Source organism: Haliotis rubra, unplaced genomic scaffold (assembly GCF_003918875.1).
Source record: "Haliotis rubra isolate DU_JTF1 unplaced genomic scaffold, ASM391887v1 Scf536, whole genome shotgun sequence".
Lineage (NCBI taxonomy): Eukaryota > Metazoa > Mollusca > Gastropoda > Lepetellida > Haliotidae > Haliotis > Haliotis rubra.
The window spans coordinates 16,833-35,495 of NW_025767231.1; the positions used below are offsets into that span (position 1 = coordinate 16,833).

Here is an 18,663-nt window from a genome sequence, read left to right on the forward strand (position 1 = left end):
ATGTTCGGTCACGATCTGGTTTGTGTTACGCTTTGAGTCGACATTCTCGTTAGAAACATTGAAAATGTAGCTCCTTCTCTGGACAGCAGGGTGATTTCAGCAGTAGAGCCTATATCACACATTTGAACAGGTTATTCATTTCCGTGATAAAATTCCTTAAAACCGTTTCGTATAAGCATATAAATAAATATTCTCAGGTGAATTGTGGTCGTTCATTGGTTTCCTCCTTCTGCGTTGTGTTTACGAATCTTTTCCCGACCCAGCTCTGTCTCGCCAGGCCTTCCCCCACAGTAACACCCTGTCCTGGGAGGATCGCAACATGTACGAGGTCCAGCTGCGGGGAGATACGCTGGGCAGCAGCAACTACTCCCACAAGATACGGCCAGCTGAACAGGTTCTCGTCAACGTCAGGTACAACCTACTCTCCATCAACACGCTGGTGGGTATACGCTGGGCTTCACATAAATTGCTGTGAAGCACACTGGTTAGGGCAGGACACAAACCTGATATTCCTTCAAAAACCATTTGTTTTTTATATCCGAGAGAGGTATAGACAATCTATACATGAAATGGAAGGTTGTGATCAGAGTATTAAGAAAAAAAACGATGTGGTGAAATTTATGTGGACATTTTCTTGTAAAAACGTTTTTATGTCGAATCTATAGTTGGTAGAGAAACTCTACAGTAAAATGAATCATCAAGAAACTGGTACTACTAGTACTTCCTGTAGTCTGCTTAGATCACTTCCTGTCCTAGCATTGACATGTTAGATGTCCATGCCTTTACTGGCTGCATACATCATCAACATTTTGTCATGTTGTCTACAAAGCCATGATGAAAGACAAAGATCTGTTTTCAAGTGCTCAAGTCCTGTGTTCGGGAAACCTTGCTGCAGCAGTGAAGGTCTGCAATAAACTAGCATGAGCCTTGTATGACGCCAGGATGAAACTTAAACCATGTCGTTCTTTGAATGACATGAGACTTCAACTATGTCAGCTAAGTGACATTGAGCTTGCCAAACCTTTTCCCCCATGCGAAGATAGCATTCGACAGCACGTTAAGCGTGTGATGTGGCAAACTAGCATCTGAACAAGTTCTCATTGTGGTAAACCAGAGCGTGGTAACCGTAAATTGTTTGGCTGGACCAGGGTGAATGTGTTGCTCACCCCCACATTGTTTGAACATCAAACTGCTTCGGAAATTCTTGGCTGCCGTGTTTGCACCTGCTTCAAGTCCCCATGCTCCTCAGTGTGGTGCATTTGTAGACAGAGCAATCTGCCTTATATTGAACTGTGTCCTTGCAAGCAAGGACAGAATGGACAGAATTGCACTAACCCAATAAATGATGTTGGTGAAGAAACCAGTGACAATGCCGAATGACCTGTGTAATAATCATAAATCTATTTGATGTACAACGTGGAGATTGTAAAATAGAACTTTTAAACTGAAGAAAGCAACAAACTTTGATCTGATTTGTAACCAAACCTAATCTGATGTGTAACTAAACCTGAAATTGGACGAGTCCAGTATGGAATGCTTGGTCAGTATAATTGTTTGATATTCATATTTGAGCTTATTGCTTTTCCAAGTTGTTATTACCAAAAACCTTTAGCACAAGACATTCTATTGTTTTACAAAAAGAACAGCAAATGAATCGAATATGAATGATTGTTGGTTCTGAACACATGAACACTTGTAATTCAGTATCTTTAAAGATGTTCTGTTTTAGAGATATTAATGTATCTTTGCCTGTAATACTGATAGTGATGAGTGATTAAAAGGTAATTATGAAATTAAAACAGATAGAGTTCTTATTCTTCTACTGTATCATACCTTGAAAAAATTGTCAAAGAGGAGCAGCGAATATGATATTTTTTACCCAAATTTTCAAGCATGCTATGGGAATTTTATGTCTAAATATTGGAATCACTATTATTTTTCAATTGTACAGAGATAACCCTTCATGTGATGGTGACTTTGTATGAATGGGGTCAATAGTTTGAAAATTAAAAAAGATATTTGACAAAATTATGATTTTTAGTGTTTTTGGCCCCAAATTCTGGTTTTACCAGAACGTGTCCACGCTAATATTTCCACATCATGTCTATTATTACTCAATAGGTCTTTAGCTTTAATTTGATATATTGATCATGTATACCTCTCAATTTGATCAAATCCTCCTCCCAAAATGGGTTTGTTTCCTGCCCTAGGTGGTCATATATAAAAACACCCATATGCATACAGAGGTGATTGGACAACTTTCACAAATAAAGCTTTGCTGTTTAGTTGTGTGCTCCGCAGGCATATACATGTATATAATATAATATTAGACGGCAGAGGAAGATTTCTCCCAACCGTCCTGTAGGGCTAAAATGGAGACAGTGACGGTCACATGACTGTCACGGGAAGTGCTGGTGCGCATGCGCAAGGAGTGGTGCGTTCGGGTTAAATGTTTTTACTGTTCTTGGGGAACATAGACACAGAGGTTTCCACTTTATCTCGGGCTGAAAGAGAGAAAAGCAAATATAAAGTATCATTTTTGTTTGCATTTGACAATGTCTCTTTCACTTTACTTGCAGGACATGAGGACTCAAACGTTTTCAACGTCCGGGTGGTTGACAGTTGTAAGTTGTTGCAAATGTTTCAAAAGATTTTTGCAGGGTTCAGAAACAAAGTTTCTTGGAAGAGGTGTTAAATGTTTAATAGCTCTCGCATGCAAAATGTAGCGGGTGAGTATGGTTCTACTCCAGTTTTAGCAATATTCTAGCAATATCAGGGCGGGGGACAATAGAAATGGACTTCGTACATTGTGCCCATACGGGGAATCGAACCGGCGTTACGAGCGAACGCGTTAACCACAAGGCTTCCCTACCGCCCTTATCAAATGTAAACTGGTCTGATCTAAGGTAAGGAGTATTAGTGTAGGCTACTGACGTAATGTCTTCCCAACGATTACTTAATAAACAGCACCCGTTATCTTCCTTTACAAAGTATAGACTCCATTACTTTATATACTGGTCGTTAAGTGCATTCCTTGAGCAAGATGTCATTTGATAAACAAAAATACACTACACGAAACAGAGCCAAGCATGTCTGGCTGCTGAAAGAAACGTCGGTAGCTGGTCATCGTGGGCGGCCTTCAGCATGTGACTCCATCATTTATAAATGTTCTACGCCAACAAATCTGGGGCGTTGACTGCACTGTAGCGGTATGTAGCTGACAACTGTGATTGCTGGGAGGGGCAGGCGCTTATCAACACCTTCAGTACCGGTGTTTACACGGGTAATGGAGGATACTGTGGTTGTGCTTGTAAATACAGATAGTGTTTAGTTTGGTAATAGTGTACACACGAGGTAGTCTGGTAACTTTTAGCGAGGTTGGTTTATGTACACATTTGGATCTCGTGTGAACACATATACATTGATTGACTAAGTTACAGGTTTGTTGCCTTTGCAACGCTCTAATATCATGTGACGAATATATAAATGTATATTGTTCTGTCAGAGGTCGTTGACTTTGTTCTTTGCACAGACACAGTAACCGTACGATCTCGATGCTCTAGGGTTATTCAACCCCTGAAGGTCCGGGTTAGAATTGGTCTACAGCAACCCATGCTTGTCGTAAGAGCCGACTAACGGGATCGGGTGGTCAGGCTCGCTGACTTGGTTGACACATGTCATCCCAATTGCGTAAATCGATGCTCATGCTGTTGATCACTGGATTGTCTGGTCCAGACTATTTACAGACCGCCGCCATAGAGCTGGAATATTGCTGACTGCGACGTAAAACTAAACTCACTCACTCACTCTAGGGTTATTCAAAGGTTTATTTTCTATATAACGACAGATACCTAAAGATCTGGATCATGATGGGGAAACACTTGAATAGCCAACAAAACCCAAACATACTCTCTTGATAATTTACCGGCTGATTATCCTTGACATAACTGAGACCACAGGAACAAGTGATTCAATAGCTGTTCCTCACTGAATGAAGTGATTCAATAGCTGTCCCCTCATTGAATAAAGTGATTCAATAGCTGTCCCCTCATTGAATAAAGTGATTCAATAGCTGTCCCCTCATTGAATAAAGTGATTCAATAGCTGTGCCCTCATTGAATAAAGTGATTCAATAGCTGTCCCCTCACTAAGTAAAATGATTCAACCCTTGTAGATCTCTACAAGGCGTCATTGATAAAGGGTCAAATGATATAGTCCAAGACCCAGGTGCACCCTGTCATGCTCCTTATCAAGTTCATAAAGAAAGCTTGTGGAATCGCATTCCATTCCTCTACTAGAGCTCTGCGGTGTCCTGAGAGATCCACTGGTGCTGGCAGACGTGTGTACACATGTCGACAGAGTTCATCCCAGGTATACTCCATTGGGTTGAGGTCTGGCGATCATGTTGGCCCCTCCATCCGCTCTACACCTTGCAGTCTAAGGAATTCCGTGACAATCCTGGCCCTCTGAGGCCTAGCGTTGTCGTCATGCAGTAAAGAGGGTCGACCATAAAAGCCGTGCATAGCTTGCAGGAATGGTACTGCCATAGGAGTCAGACTCTAGTCCTGACAACGCTGTCCGGTAGGATTACCGGCGATCACGTGCAGTACGCCCAGGAGGAGTTATCCCAGCCCCAAACATGACCGACCCCAAGCCATCGGTTATGCGTGGCCACAGTTGCATCTATCATTTGCTCCCCATTGCGACGATAAATCTTCTACCGACCATAATGGAAGGACAAATTGAATCTGCATTCATTTGTGAAGAGCACACGAGACCATTCCAGCGTCCATGATGTCTACTCCATCTCAAACGCGCCTGCCTGTGACGTGGTGTTGGTTGTGGACGAACTGCAGTTCGCCTACAGCGGAGTCCGCCTGCCCTTAAACGTCGACGAACGGTGCTCCTGGATATCCTTACATTGTTAACATTGAAGTGTTCTGTCTGAAGATCTGCTGCGTTAAAACGGACAGTAACCCGTCGCTGAGTTTGACCAGATTCCAAAAGGCCTATAGCCTGACCCCTTTCAGCAAGTGTCAAAAACGTCTCATTTCAAGCTGCGATTTCAAACAGGTACCTGAACAGTGAACGGCAATGAAAAAGCATCCATGCATGTGTATTTTAATCAACTTTCCATGGATTGAGCGACTCGCACGTGCAAATAATTGACATTAAGTAACAGGTGGATTTCCATATTGACAATCTGAATAGAAAATGTGCCATTTGTAACATAATGTATAGTATTGATGACATTTCAACGGCCTGGTGTGTTTATCCATACTATGAAGAAAGTTTGTAAAACATTCAGTTGTATATATACTAAGCAGCAAAAGAAACGTCAGTTTGGAATTTTCCTTCGCAGAAACGGATAACTCTTAACTCATTTAATGTTTTGATTGTATATTTTTGACAACATCTCCAACTTTACCTGAGCAAGGACATTCCTTCCTAAACTAAAGAATGGAACCCAGGAAATGGTCTTAAAATCGCAACCTGATCTTAGAGATGGTACGGTGTTCTCCATGTTTTTCTTGGAACTTATGATGCACGTGCTGTTTACATAGACCAGCCCTATAAAATTTCCCCCAATCTGGTTGAAACATTCACATTACAACGTCAGCAGGATGCCGCGACTCACTACAGCTCAGAGGACCCAAGCGCTAGGAAGACTTGAAGATGGCCTCAATACAAAAGCCGTTGCGAATCACTTCCAGGTCAACGTTCGGACCATCTACATGTACAGAATGCCTTCATGCAGACATCCGAAACAGCACGCTAGACAGTGGGAACACACGGCAGACCAATCAGTCCTGATACAGTACGCCGAAGTCTTAACAGTGGGAACCTCCATTGCCGTTGACCTTACCGTGGACCTATCCTCACCCCTCGTCATCGGCGTGAACGTCTACAGTTTGCCCTACAACACCAAAACTAGCGATACAGGCAATGGAGAACTGTTCTGTTCACAGATGAGAGTCAGTACTGAGTATCAGCTGCAGATGGCAAAACAAGAATATGGCGACGACGTGGCCAGCGTTACTCAGACCAATGTGTTATGGAAAGAGACTCATGGGAAGGTGCAAGCATCATGGTATGGGGTGGAATAGGCCTGAACCAGAGAGTGGGTCCTGTGGTGGTCCAGAACCTTGGTCCAGGGAGAGGAGGCGGCATCAGAGCGGTGCGCTACATCGACCAAGCTCTCAGACCCCACGTCATACCACACTTCGCACGTTACCGGAACAACATTTTCCAGCTTGATAACGCCCGGGCCCATACTGCCTGAGCTACACGGGACTTCCTACAGCAGAACGGTGTCAACATTATGCAGTGGCCAGCCCTTAGTCCTGATTTAAACCCAATTGAACACCTTTGGGATGAAATTCAGAGGAGACTGAATAGTGTCATACCAAGGCCGAACAAAGCCGATTGCGCCAGGCCTTTCTCAGAGTGTGGTTCCAGGTGCCAATGGCCTTCATCACTCCATGCATAGACGCTGTGCTGCAGTTATTGCCACTCGTGGTGGTCACACTAGATACTGAAGTCAAGAGTCTGAATGGACTGCAAACGCTCACGTAATGTCTTGGAATTGTGCTGATTTGTTCATTGTTGTGTCAGGATATTGTACACAAAAAGTTTTTGATGCGCTTATTTAACAAATTTCTGTAATGATTTGATAACAGTGCCTATCTAATTTTAAATTCGTACTGACGTATCTTATGCTGCTGAGTATATTTCAAACAAAGACGAAGATTTTACAACTTTTAAGAAAGAGTGTTACCAACAGCTTCACCCTTCATTAATGACGCGGGAACTTATTGCATATAATAATGCGGAAATGTATTGCTTCAATCTCTTAAAGAGTCAGAAAATATCGTGTGCATTTCGCCATATTAAGGCTAGATAGGCCACCCCCATAACTGAAATAAAGTAAAGAGGAGTGTGTTGTCATTACCGCGGAACCTGAATGTACTGCGAACAACCAAGAGTGCTCATTCTATACGAATCAGGAACTAACAGTCACAGCGGTTTTAAAACCAAAGACCACTACCATAAATACATCTCTCCGGAAATGACAACGGCTTATTTTGTAACAAACAAACCATTGTTAGTGTTTGTAAATGAAAACTTCACCAAAAATCAATCTTCGTCGAAATTACCTTTTGATATCGATATTGTTATTGTTCAGATAAACTGGTTGATTCCGCGTGGCATGTAGGAAAGGGGTGATTGACAAACGACCAACCAAACATACTGAACGTGGACACAATCGATCAATACTGTTACCATCAGTCAATAACAGATACCCGGGCAGTAATGGGTCTTTGATTCAACAGACAATGGCCGTTGTGTGCTGCTTAAGCTCAATCTGAGTGGAATCTATCACAATATTAATCATTCCCTTTCTGGTCTCATTAACACTCATAATACAATATATATATAGATAATACGAACATATAGAGGAATAGGTTCCCCCTGGGAAGATCAGCCAAGGGATAAACCTGACAGTAGACTAACGCTTAGTCTCTGAATATATATAATTTTGATTGTAACAAATAGTCCCATTTAAATTGAAAAGGAGCCCCAGGGAGACCAGAGATTCAGAACCTGGGGGAAATCTGGACTTTTAAGACTTAAACATTGCAGGGAGGGCTAGGCTGAAGGGGAAAAATATGGTTAGGGACTGTGAGACAGACTAACCACGACTGCAATATTCGATAGTCCTACACTTTTGTCAATGGGTACTGGTCATTCGTTGACCACGAAGTCCTTATTGTTAATGAAGTGTTATTGGATTTACTTGAATGGTAGATGGCTACCTGTGGCAGCACCAGGAACCACTATCACAAGCTTGGTCCAGCAGCTCCCCGTGACCCCGCTTGTACCTGGACGCCACAGCACCCACAGTTAAAGCATATCCCTCGTCGAAGCATTTATCCCTCGTCCTTGCCACATGACCTAACGTATCCGGCGATAATTCACAGAGGGCAATACTCCGTGTCGGCATTGGGTAGATACACGCAAACAAACTGGTAAATAAACCAGACAACGTCACTAGAAACAATGTATATCCTGTAGCCTGATATGCAGTAGGAGAGGCGTTTCGTTACTGTTTCAGAACACATTGTTTCCACTACATACAGCATGTTCAGCATCCAGTATATTCGGGGTAACATCTGTGGGCAAATTAAAACATTTTCAGGAACAACCTATGTTTATCAATATATATGCATGAAAACTCCGATCTTTTGGCGTGATTTGAAATGACTAAGTACTTCATTTGATCGAAGACTTATAGAATATATAAGTCCAGATATTTCTTCTTGCCAAATCTCCTTTATATCTGCACAAGATCTTCGCCGTTCAACGGCTTTGGTAACTATGGTAGACAGTATGTCGCCTATGACGACACTTAGCGTGTACACCTGAAGAGCCGTTGAACGGCGAAAGATCTTGTGCAGATATAAAGGAGAAATATTTAGACTCATATTTTATATATGTATTGCTTATACACCTGCAGAAATCACTTGTTTATATATATATATAGATAGATAGATAGATAGATCCATCTAAATATGGAATACTGAAATATACAGAAGTACACTTCATAATATAGATAGATGGAGTCATTCAGTAGCAGATGAAGATGAAGTAGGTGAAACTGTAGACGTGGTAGGCAGATGTAGATAAAAGTGTTGTTAGATGTAACATCAAGGATGTGAAACTATGGTAGGCAGATGTAGATATAAGTGTTGTTGGAGTTAACATCAAGGATGTGAAACTATGGTAGGCAGATGTAGATATAAGTGTTGTTGGATGTAACATCAGAGGATGTGAAACTATGGTAGGCAGATGTAGATATAAGTGTTGTTGGATGTAACATCAAGGATGTGAAACTATGGTAGGCAGATGTAGATATAAGTGTTGTTAGATGTAACATCAAGGATGTGAAACTATGGTAGGCAGATGTAGATAAAAGTGTTGTTGGATGTAACATCAAGGATGTGAAACTATGGTAGGCAGATGTAGATATAAGTGTTGTTGGAGTTAACATCAAGGCGGGCGAGACTGTTTAATTTCGCTCAAAATTCATGTTCTGGAGGAAAAACATGTATTTTGAGTTAAAGTAAATATTCTCGCCCATGGGCCAACATATTTTTCGCCCATGGGCGAGATTTTTTAATATGGCTCTAAGTTGGTCGAATTAAGTCAAAATGAGTTGAAATTTGTGTCATGATGTTTATAAACATACACTCATTCATTTACAACCTCCAAAACATGAATTCTGATCGAAATTCAACATTCTCGCCCATGGGCCAACATATTTTTCGCCCATGGGCGAGCACTAATATCGCTCTAAGTTAGTCGAATTAAGTCAAAATGGGTTTAAATTTATGTCATGATGCTTACAAACATACACTCATTCATTTACAACCTCCAAAACATGAATTTTGAGCGAAATTAAACATTCTCGCCCATGGGCCAACATATTTTTCGTCCATGGGCGAGCTTTTTTAATATCGCTCTAAGTTAGTCGAATTAAGTCAAAATGGGTTTAAATTTATGTCATGATGCTTACAAACATACACTCATTCATTTACAACCTCCAAAACATGAATTTTGAGCGAAATTAAACATTCTCGCCCATGGGCCAACATATTTTTCGCCCATGGGCGAGATTTTTTAATATCGCCCTATGTTAGTCGAATTAAGTCAAAATGAGTTGAATTTGTTTCATGATGCTTACAAACATACACTCATTCATTTACGACCTCCAAAACATGATTTCTGATCGAAATTAAACATTCTCGCCCATGGGCCAACATATTTTCGCCCATGGGCGAGATTTTTAAATATCGCCCTATGTTAGGCGAATGAAGTCAAAATGAGTTGAATTTGTTTCATGATACCCATAAGTATACACTCATTCATTTACAACGTCCAAAACATGGAAAAAACATGTATTTTGAGTAAAAGTAATTATTCTCGCCCATGGGCCAACATATTTTTCGCCCATGGGCGAGATTTTGTAATATTGCTCTAAGTTAGTCGAATTAAGTCAAAATGAGTTGAAATTTGTGTCATGATGTTTATAAACATACACTCATTCATTTACGACCTCCAAAACATGAATTCTGATCGAAATTAAACATTCTCCCCATGGGCCACTGTTCGCCCATGGGCAGGCCCAAGGGCGAGCGAGTTTAAATTGAAAGTTTTCGAAAAAATATTTTTTCATTTTTTCATCCTTGGTATATATTCATAAAAACTGCATGTTTAATTTGGTCAAATCCCTTGTTAGGAAATGCCCACAGTGCGGAGAGTTTCTGGACTTTTGTGAGTCCAGAATTAAATTGTGACGTGTTGTAGGCATATGTAGATATAAGTGTTGTTGGAGTTAACATCAAGGCGGTGAAACCATGGTAGGCATATGTAGATATAAGTGTTGATGTTGTTCAAGGAGTGGGTAGGGCTCTGCGTAATGCCATCTTTGTTTACCAGAAATGGGAGGACCGCCGCCTAGCCTGGACCAGGGAGAACTATGGGAACCTCAGCTACATGTTTGATACGGAGGACGTTCTGTGGAGACCGGAACTCATCATCGACAACTCGTAATTATGATATTTCCTCAGTTATACAGTATCTTAGGTCGAAAGATAACTTGTACACATAATACAAACTGTGCAATAACAATACCACTCACTGATGCCTCCATCATTGCCAACACAGACTTGCTTCAAACCATCTGAACAAAAAAGCTCTGCCTTCGTTTTTTTCAACAATTGAAGAATTAGATAGAATAGTAGTCATGATGAATCCTTTAGATGATTGGTGTAGATGTAGTAGAAGCATCAGTAGTAAAAGTCAGGGTCCATTAACGTTTAGGATGTAGATGCAGTGGAAGACAGGATCCATTAACGTTTAGGATGTAGATGCAGTAGAAGACAGGATTCAGTAAAGATGATGCAGATGTAGTTGAAGCGTCAGTAGAAGACATGGTGTATTCAGTAGAGTAGATGATGCAGATGTAGTTGAAGCGTCAGTAGAAGACATGGTGTATTCAGTAGAGTAGATGATGCAGATGTAGTTGAAGCGTCAGTAGAAGACATGGTGTATCCAGTAGAGTAGATGATGCAGATGTAGTTGAAGCGTCAGTAGAAGACATGGTGTATCCAGTAGAGTAGATGATGCAGATGTAGTTGAAGCGTCAGTAGAAGACATGGTGTATCCAGTAGAGTAGATGATGCAGATGTAGTTGAAGCGTCAGTAGAAGACATGGTGTATCCAGTAGAGTAGATGATGCAGATGTAGTTGAAGCGTCAGTAGAAGACATGGTGTATTCAGTAGAGTAGATGATGCAGATGTAGTTGAAGCGTCAGTAGAAGACATGGTGTATCCAGTAGAGTAGATGATGCAGATGTAGTTGAAGCGTCAGTAGAAGACATGGTGTATCCAGTAGAGTAGATGATGCAGATGTAGTTGAAGCGTCAGTAGAAGACATGGTGTATCCAGTAGAGTAGATGATGCAGGTGTAGTTGAAGCGTCAGTAGAAGACATGGTGTATCCAGTAGAGTAGATGATGCAGATGTAGTTGAAGCGTCAGTAGAAGACATGGTGTATCCAGTAGAGTAGATGATGCAGATGTAGTTGAAGCGTCAGTAGAAGACATGGTGTATCCAGTAGAGTAGATGATGCAGATGTAGTTGAAGCGTCAGTAGAAGACATGGTGTATCCAGTAGAGTAGATGATGCAGATGTAGTTGAAGCGTCAGTAGAAGACATGGTGTATCCAGTAGAGTAGATGATGCAGATGTAGTTGAAGCGTCAGTAGAAGACATGGTGTATCCAGTAGAGTAGATGATGCAGATGTAGTTGAAGCGTCAGTAGTAGAAGTTAGGATCCAGAGTAGATGACGCAGATGCAGAGGAGTACTATAACTCTCAAAGCCTTCCAGTGTTCCTTTCCTCAGTATCAGCAACATTGGCGTCATCAAAGACAACGCCCTGTTGCTGAGGGTGCGTTACGACGGCGAAGTGGTATGGGAACCTCCTGGTATACACTCAGTCCACTGTGAAATGGACACTACATACTACCCATTTGATGGTCAAAAGTGTGCCCTGAATGTTGCTAGCTGGGCTTACAACATCAACGAAGTCAACCTCACCCATCTCTCCACGTCAGTCAACCTTAAGGTATGTCAACCTCTATTTCTGTCAACTTAAAGTAGGCCAACCCCAGTCATCGCTCTAGTTCTGTCAACCTTAAAGTAGGTCAACCCGTCATCTCTCTAGTTCTGTCAACCTTAAAGTAGGCCAACCCCAGTCATCTCTATAGTTCTGTCAACCTTAAAGTAGGTCAGCCCCTGTCATCTCTCTAGTTTGTCAACCTTAAAGTAGGTCAGTCCCAGTCATCTCTCTAGTTCTGTCAACCTTAAAGTAGGTCAACCTCAGCCACCACTCTAGTTCCATCAAAAAGGTCAACCTCCAACATGTTTCTGTGTACGTCCATGTTTCTCAGACCACTCGATAAAACAGTATGAATTGATAGGATTAGTTATACATCTTTCATGCATAGTTATATGTTGTGAACCTTGTGTCGACTTACGTGGGTCCAGGATTACGTGCTCAACGGCGAGTGGTCTCTCCTGAAAACAACTCTCATCCGGTCGGAGCTGGTGGAGGAGGAGGAGACCTTTTCAGAGCTGCAGTTCATCTTCCATGTCCACCGCCGCCCCTTCTACTACGTCATCAACATCATGTTTCCCATTGGTCTCACCTCCGCGCTCAGCTCCATTGTCTTCATCCTGCCCTTCGAGTCTGGTGAGAAGGTGAGCTACTCCCTCACCGTGCTGCTGTCTTACGCTGTGCTCATGACCATCGTTGCCGGCAACATCCCACCCACCTCCATCAGGATCTCGGTACTGGGTAGGTTCTGCTTCTTGGACACATGCAATAACGTCACCATTACAATATCAGTGCTGGTCAGGTTTGATTGACACATATCATCGTATCTCAATTGCGTAGATTGATGTTCATGCTGTTGATCATTGGATTGTCTGGTCCAGACTCGATTATTTACACACCACAATATAGCTGGGATATTGTTCAATGCGCCGTTAAACAACCAACCAACACTTTGGGCTAAAATATTACAATCTCCGTGTCATTTATGTTTGAAGTTTTGCTCACTTTGTCAACACAGAAGAACCTGCCGGATGTCATATAGGGCTTAACATACTGATTGTATGTGGCCATCCCAAGACTTATATTAAACATGTGCGAATCTAGCCCTGAGATCGTGGTTGACATATCTTGGTTGTGGCATTTATTGGATATGGTCGTTTTGTTTGTATGTTGTTTGACGCCGCACTCAGCAATATTCCAGCTATATGGTGGCGTTCTGTAAATAATAGAGTCTATACCAGACAATCCAGTGATCAACAGCATGAACATCGATCTACGCAATTGGGATACGATGACATATGTCAATGAAGCCGGTGAGCCTGACCGCTCGATCCCGTTAGTCGCTTCTTACGACAAGCATGGGTTACAGATGACCAATTCTAACCTGGATCTTCACGGGTCTAGCCCAAAGCGATATTGGGTCAGCGTTCGAAATAACTGCCTGCCCGACCGCCCGCGACGGGTTATTATCAACACGGACTGCCAGATTCTCAAATTCACCTGTCCGACGGTCGGGTTAAAATTTTAGACATGTATATGAAGATATTCCTCATATTTTTGGATAATAAATAATTATTTATTCACACACAAATCTGAAATAGACAGTTTCTTCTTCTTTTTTTTGCATTGGCATTAGTTTTTTCAATATTTTACAAGTTTAAAAAAATTTAATTATACTAAGTAACTTAGTATTTTTTGTGGGCAGGTAAGTTTTGTTCTGGGCTGGCGAGTTTTACATCTAACCAGCCCTGTGGTCTGGCTGAAATATTTGGGAGTTTCATATCCTGATTGGATACAACTGTATTTCATGTATGCTTTGAGCCCAACATATAAGAATGATATGTAACAGATCGGAGATTAATTATATTGCAGAACTTGCTTCTTGATCTGTTCTATACGTCCGACACAGGTAATGGAGTAGTGACACTAACAACTGTATGTGTAGTTAGATGCTACTTTACGTCTTGTCAAGCTGGTGAAGCCCATGACCTCAGAATAGGTAAACAATGATCATAAGTTTCAAACCTTGCAAAAAAGTGCACGTCTAGGGCTTGGACGATCTTAATCCTAACTTTGTTTTAGCCTTGTTGTCCCATGCTGTATGCTACCGGTATGCGTTTGGACAAAACAGACAAGTTGTCCATTACGTGTAGGTGTTATAATTCATATAAACAAAGTAGTTAATATCGATTTCGTATCAGCGGATGGGGTGTTTGCAGTCCTGTTGTATGTGACGACTACGTCGGGTTAATACTGAGATCATCCCTACTGAGGTTACTACACGGGACTATAGTGACGTTATAGTGGGATATGGTGGGACAACCGCAGATTCGTGTGTTTCTTTCGTTAAAAGCAGAGGTCTTCATTTATCTCACGAATGTATTTAAGAGCTGACACACCGATATACTGTGATGGCAGTCATTAACTGAAACAGCTTTGGAGCAGCTCTTACACTAAGTCAACGTTTACTTGGAACAAACATAGTCAGCAGCTGTACGGTAATGAGTTTATGACTGGTTCTCTTAGTTTGATTCGACAAGTAATTAAAAATGTGTTTGCTGACATGTATGTTGCAACGGAGGTGCGGCTTGTGTCAACACTGTCTCAACTGCCTGATGAACACGGACACAGTTAGGCATTAGATACCCCCGAAGACATGAAATTGCTTTCTCAATAAAACCATCATTCACAGAATGGACGTTAGGTCTAAACAATAAAGTCGATTGTTGAGTTTGATTGTGAGCGTCAAGAGTAATTCCCTGGGCAAACACTGGTTCCCGGTCGAGAGGTTTGGGACAGTGTGGATGTATTTGCATGTTCGGGTGCTTCCATGCGTCTTTTGTGAGGTTTAGATATATACTGATGCATAAAACAATAACAAGCAATTTTCGAATTAATGTACATCTCAGTTAGCAAACAGAATGCGATATGGATGTATTTCAATCACAATAAGGGATATGTCCACAAGAAAAACGCCAACATTTTTCTGTAACAATTCGCCCTAGTTCTATGTAATATTTCCCACGGTGGGTTTGGTCTGGTCGAGCTTTGTGTCGTGTTGTCGCAGCTGCTGTGGGTGGCATGTACTTGGTGGAATACTGCCAGTTCTATGCAATACTTCCCAAGGTGGGTTTGTCCTGGTCGAGCTGTGGGTGGCATGTACATGCACTTGGTGGAATACTGCCAGTTCTATGTAATACTTCCCACGGTGGGTTTGTCCTGGTCGAGCTGTGGGTGGCATGTACTTGGTGGAATACTGCCAGTTCTATGTAATACTTCCCACGGTGGGTTTGTCCTGGTCGAGCTGTGGGTGGCATGTACTTGGTGGAATACTGCCAGTTCTATGTAATACTTCCCACGGTGGGTTTGTCCTGGTCGAGCTGTGGGTGGCATGTACTTGGTGGAATACTGCCAGTTCTATGTAATACTTCCCACGGTGGGTTTGTCCTGGTCGAGCTGTGGGTGGCATGTACTTGGTGGAATACTGCCAGTTCTATGTAATACTTCCCACGGTGGGTTTGTCCTGGTCGAGCTGTGGGTGGCATGTACTTGGTGGAATACTGCCAGTTCTATGTAATATTTCCCACGGTGGGTTTGTCCTGGTCGAGCTGTGGGTGGCATGTACTTGGTGGAATACTGTTCCTCGGCGACAATACCTGCTTCCTGAAACAGAGATATTTTCAGATTTCTAATCAGTGTCTTCGACAACGTCAAGGGTTCGTGCTTACCTTGGTCATAATTAAATTAAGATAAACAAACTGTCATTTCAGAGTTTTCCGTTTCTGCAAAATTGTTCCGATGAAATGACCAATTAATATACATTCGGAAGCAACATATCGTTACAAATGGCATCAGAGTTAGTCATGTAAGAAATGCAATTCGGAAGTTTTCTCATGTACAAAACGATCTTACCAGAATCTTCAGCAAAGAAGCTTCGTAGAATTAACAATTATTTGACACAATACACAATACAATTCAGCACAAGCCTTGAGAATGTTCATTTAACAGATACAATAGTAAACACAGTGTAGAGAAAAGCGAAAGAATACTTAAAACTGATGCACGGTGGATATGCTTTATGTTCATATCCTCACATTGCAAAGCCCAGGTCTAACTGTACACACCTTGTTCTTGCAGGTATCTATTTGGCCTTGATCCTTTTCGTTGGGTGCACATCCGTGATCCTGGCCGTCATAAACCTCTACATCTACCACCAGAAAGATGTTCGACCTATCCACCTATGCTAAAGAGATTTGTACGATGTCTTCAAAGACAGTCCAAAGGCAGCAGTGGCGTAAAGCCCCGTAGAAAGTACCAGCCAACAGAAGATTGTTCCGGTGGACACACCACAGGCGGCGTGGGAAGACTCGAAGGCAGACGACAAGAATTGTTCAGACGGGTACACTTGGCGTGATGTGGCAATGATGCTGGACAGCTTTCTGTTCAAACTGTACGTCGTGTTTGTAGTTGTGACAACACTCTGCTTCTTTGTCGCACTGTCCGTAGGAGGGTATCTCGTCGATCCGACATTTGGCTGAATATATAGAAGCTTTCTCCTCTCCTGAATGCAATGTAACCCAACATAACCAAGTAATCGCGTATGGGTTAAAACGCGTTATTTTTGCAGTTGTTACATTATTCAGAATACATTTGGACATGAGATACACAAACAGGGTTCCACTCACATCAAATGATAGCCCTAAACTGTTTGATCAAAACACATTGTAGTTATCATAAACTACATGGAACACCTGGTCCAGTTACATTGATCTTACCATGAGGTATGTATGGTATTGAAACCAGCCAGTGCCTCTGTAGGACCGTCTTGCCATGGGAGATTGATTATTGCAATATGACACAACCTCGTGCCTCAACTCCTTTCGATACTATATATTAAGACTCTTGTTATAAATGCAGCACAACACCAACAACACAAAAATTACATTTCAGTTTTGCGGATGGTTTCAAACTTAACACAAATTATTTTGTCAGTGTCTTGACAGACAATGTTTTTTCTCTCACTTGCACTCACAGCAAGTTGTTTTCAGCACATGTCCAGTGTACGACATTTCCCTGTAAAACCTAAGAACAGATTACTAGTTGTGTATATGTAAATGTTCTTAGGCAAGTCAGGATTCTGTAGATTGATTATGTGCCCGTTAACGTCCTTAATTGGGCCTTGATACGTACCATTGTTGGAATCCTCCGATCATGTATGTGTCAATACGGCCATTACGAGAGCCTCGTTTTCGAGTTGCGTATTTACCATGCGATTCGGTGTCGGCTAACTACAGTGTTTTGTTGCAGTATATTGTTAATCTCATATTGGCCATTATTGTAAATCTATACGAGGCGTCATTAATAGGGGTCAAATGATATATAGCATATTTATATGTAATGAGTGAGAGAGTGAGTTTCGTTTTACGCCGCACTCAGCAATATTACAGCTATATGGCGGCGGTCTGTAAATAATCGGGTCTGGACCAGACATTCCAGTGATCAACAGCATGAGCATCGACCTGCGTATTTGGGAACCGATGACATGTGTCAACCAAGCCAGCAAGCCTGACCACCCGATCCCGTTAGTCGCCTCTTACGACAGGCATGGGTTACTGAAAGCTCATTCTAACCCGGACCTTCACGGGTGTAAAGAAAGGTTTCTCAGAAATAATAAAACTAAGAGTGTCATAATAATGTTTAATATGTTGACAAACGTGACACATCGTGACATAGCCTACAGACATAAAATTCAAACAGTACTATCAGACATCAGGTGTATAGACCAACCCCCCAAAACGAAAATGACAAACATGAAGCACTCGGACATTCAATATCTTGTGTACCCTCCTCGCGCGTCCAAGACACAGGTGCACAGGTGCTCCTTATCAAGTTCATAAAGAAAGCTTGCGGAATCGCATTCCTTTCCTCCACTAGACTGAGCTCTGCGGAGTCCTGGGGGATCCACTGGCGCTGGGTGACGTGTGTACTCACGTCGACCGAGTACATCCCACGCATACTGAATTGGGTTGCGGTCTGGCGAGAACATGCTGGCCACTCCATCCGCTCTACACCCTGATGCCTAAGGAATTCTGTGACAATCCTGGCCCTCTTGCAGTAAAGAGGGTCGACCATAAAATCCATGCATAGTTTGCAGGAATGGTATTGCTATATGAGCCAGAATCTCGTGCAGTGGAGTACATCCAGTAGGAGATATCCCTGCCTAAACCATGATCGACCCCCCGCCAAATCGGTTATGCGTGGCGACAGTTGCATCTGTCATTCGCTCTCCATTACGACGATAAATCCTTTCCCGACCATCATGGAAGGATAAATTGAATCTGCTTTCATCTGTGAAGAGCACACGGGACCATTGACGTTGATTCCAGCGGCCATGATGTCTACTCCATCACAAACGCATCTGCCTGTGATATGGTGTTAGTGGTGGACGAACTGCAGGTTGCTAACAGCGGAGTCAGGCTGCC

The 18,663-nt window shown here is 42.2% G+C and overlaps 1 protein-coding gene across 1 annotated transcript; it reads left to right on the forward strand.

The window, feature by feature from the left end:
- The first annotated feature begins 265 nt into the window (after positions 1-265).
- LOC124253227 (neuronal acetylcholine receptor subunit alpha-3-like) lies at positions 266-16,791 on the forward strand. Its single transcript, XM_046686950.1, has 6 exons — positions 266-439; positions 2,580-2,624; positions 10,501-10,610; positions 11,968-12,190; positions 12,613-12,922; positions 16,319-16,791. The coding sequence occupies exons 1-6, from the start codon at positions 320-322 to the stop codon at positions 16,426-16,428; spliced, it is 918 nt and encodes a 305-aa protein (XP_046542906.1). The 5' UTR covers positions 266-319; the 3' UTR covers positions 16,429-16,791.
- Positions 16,792-18,663: the final 1,872 nt, after the last annotated feature.

Coding starts and splice junctions, on each gene's coding strand:
- LOC124253227 (XM_046686950.1), top strand. CDS start 320: ATGTACGAGGTCCAGCTGCGGGGAGATACGCTGGGCAGCAGCAACTAC. Junction 2,625..10,500: donor CGTCCGGGTGGTTGACAGTT/GTAAGTTGTTGC, acceptor TTTGTTTACCAG/AAATGGGAGGACCGCCGCCT. Junction 12,191..12,612: donor CCACGTCAGTCAACCTTAAG/GTATGTCAACCT, acceptor ACGTGGGTCCAG/GATTACGTGCTCAACGGCGA.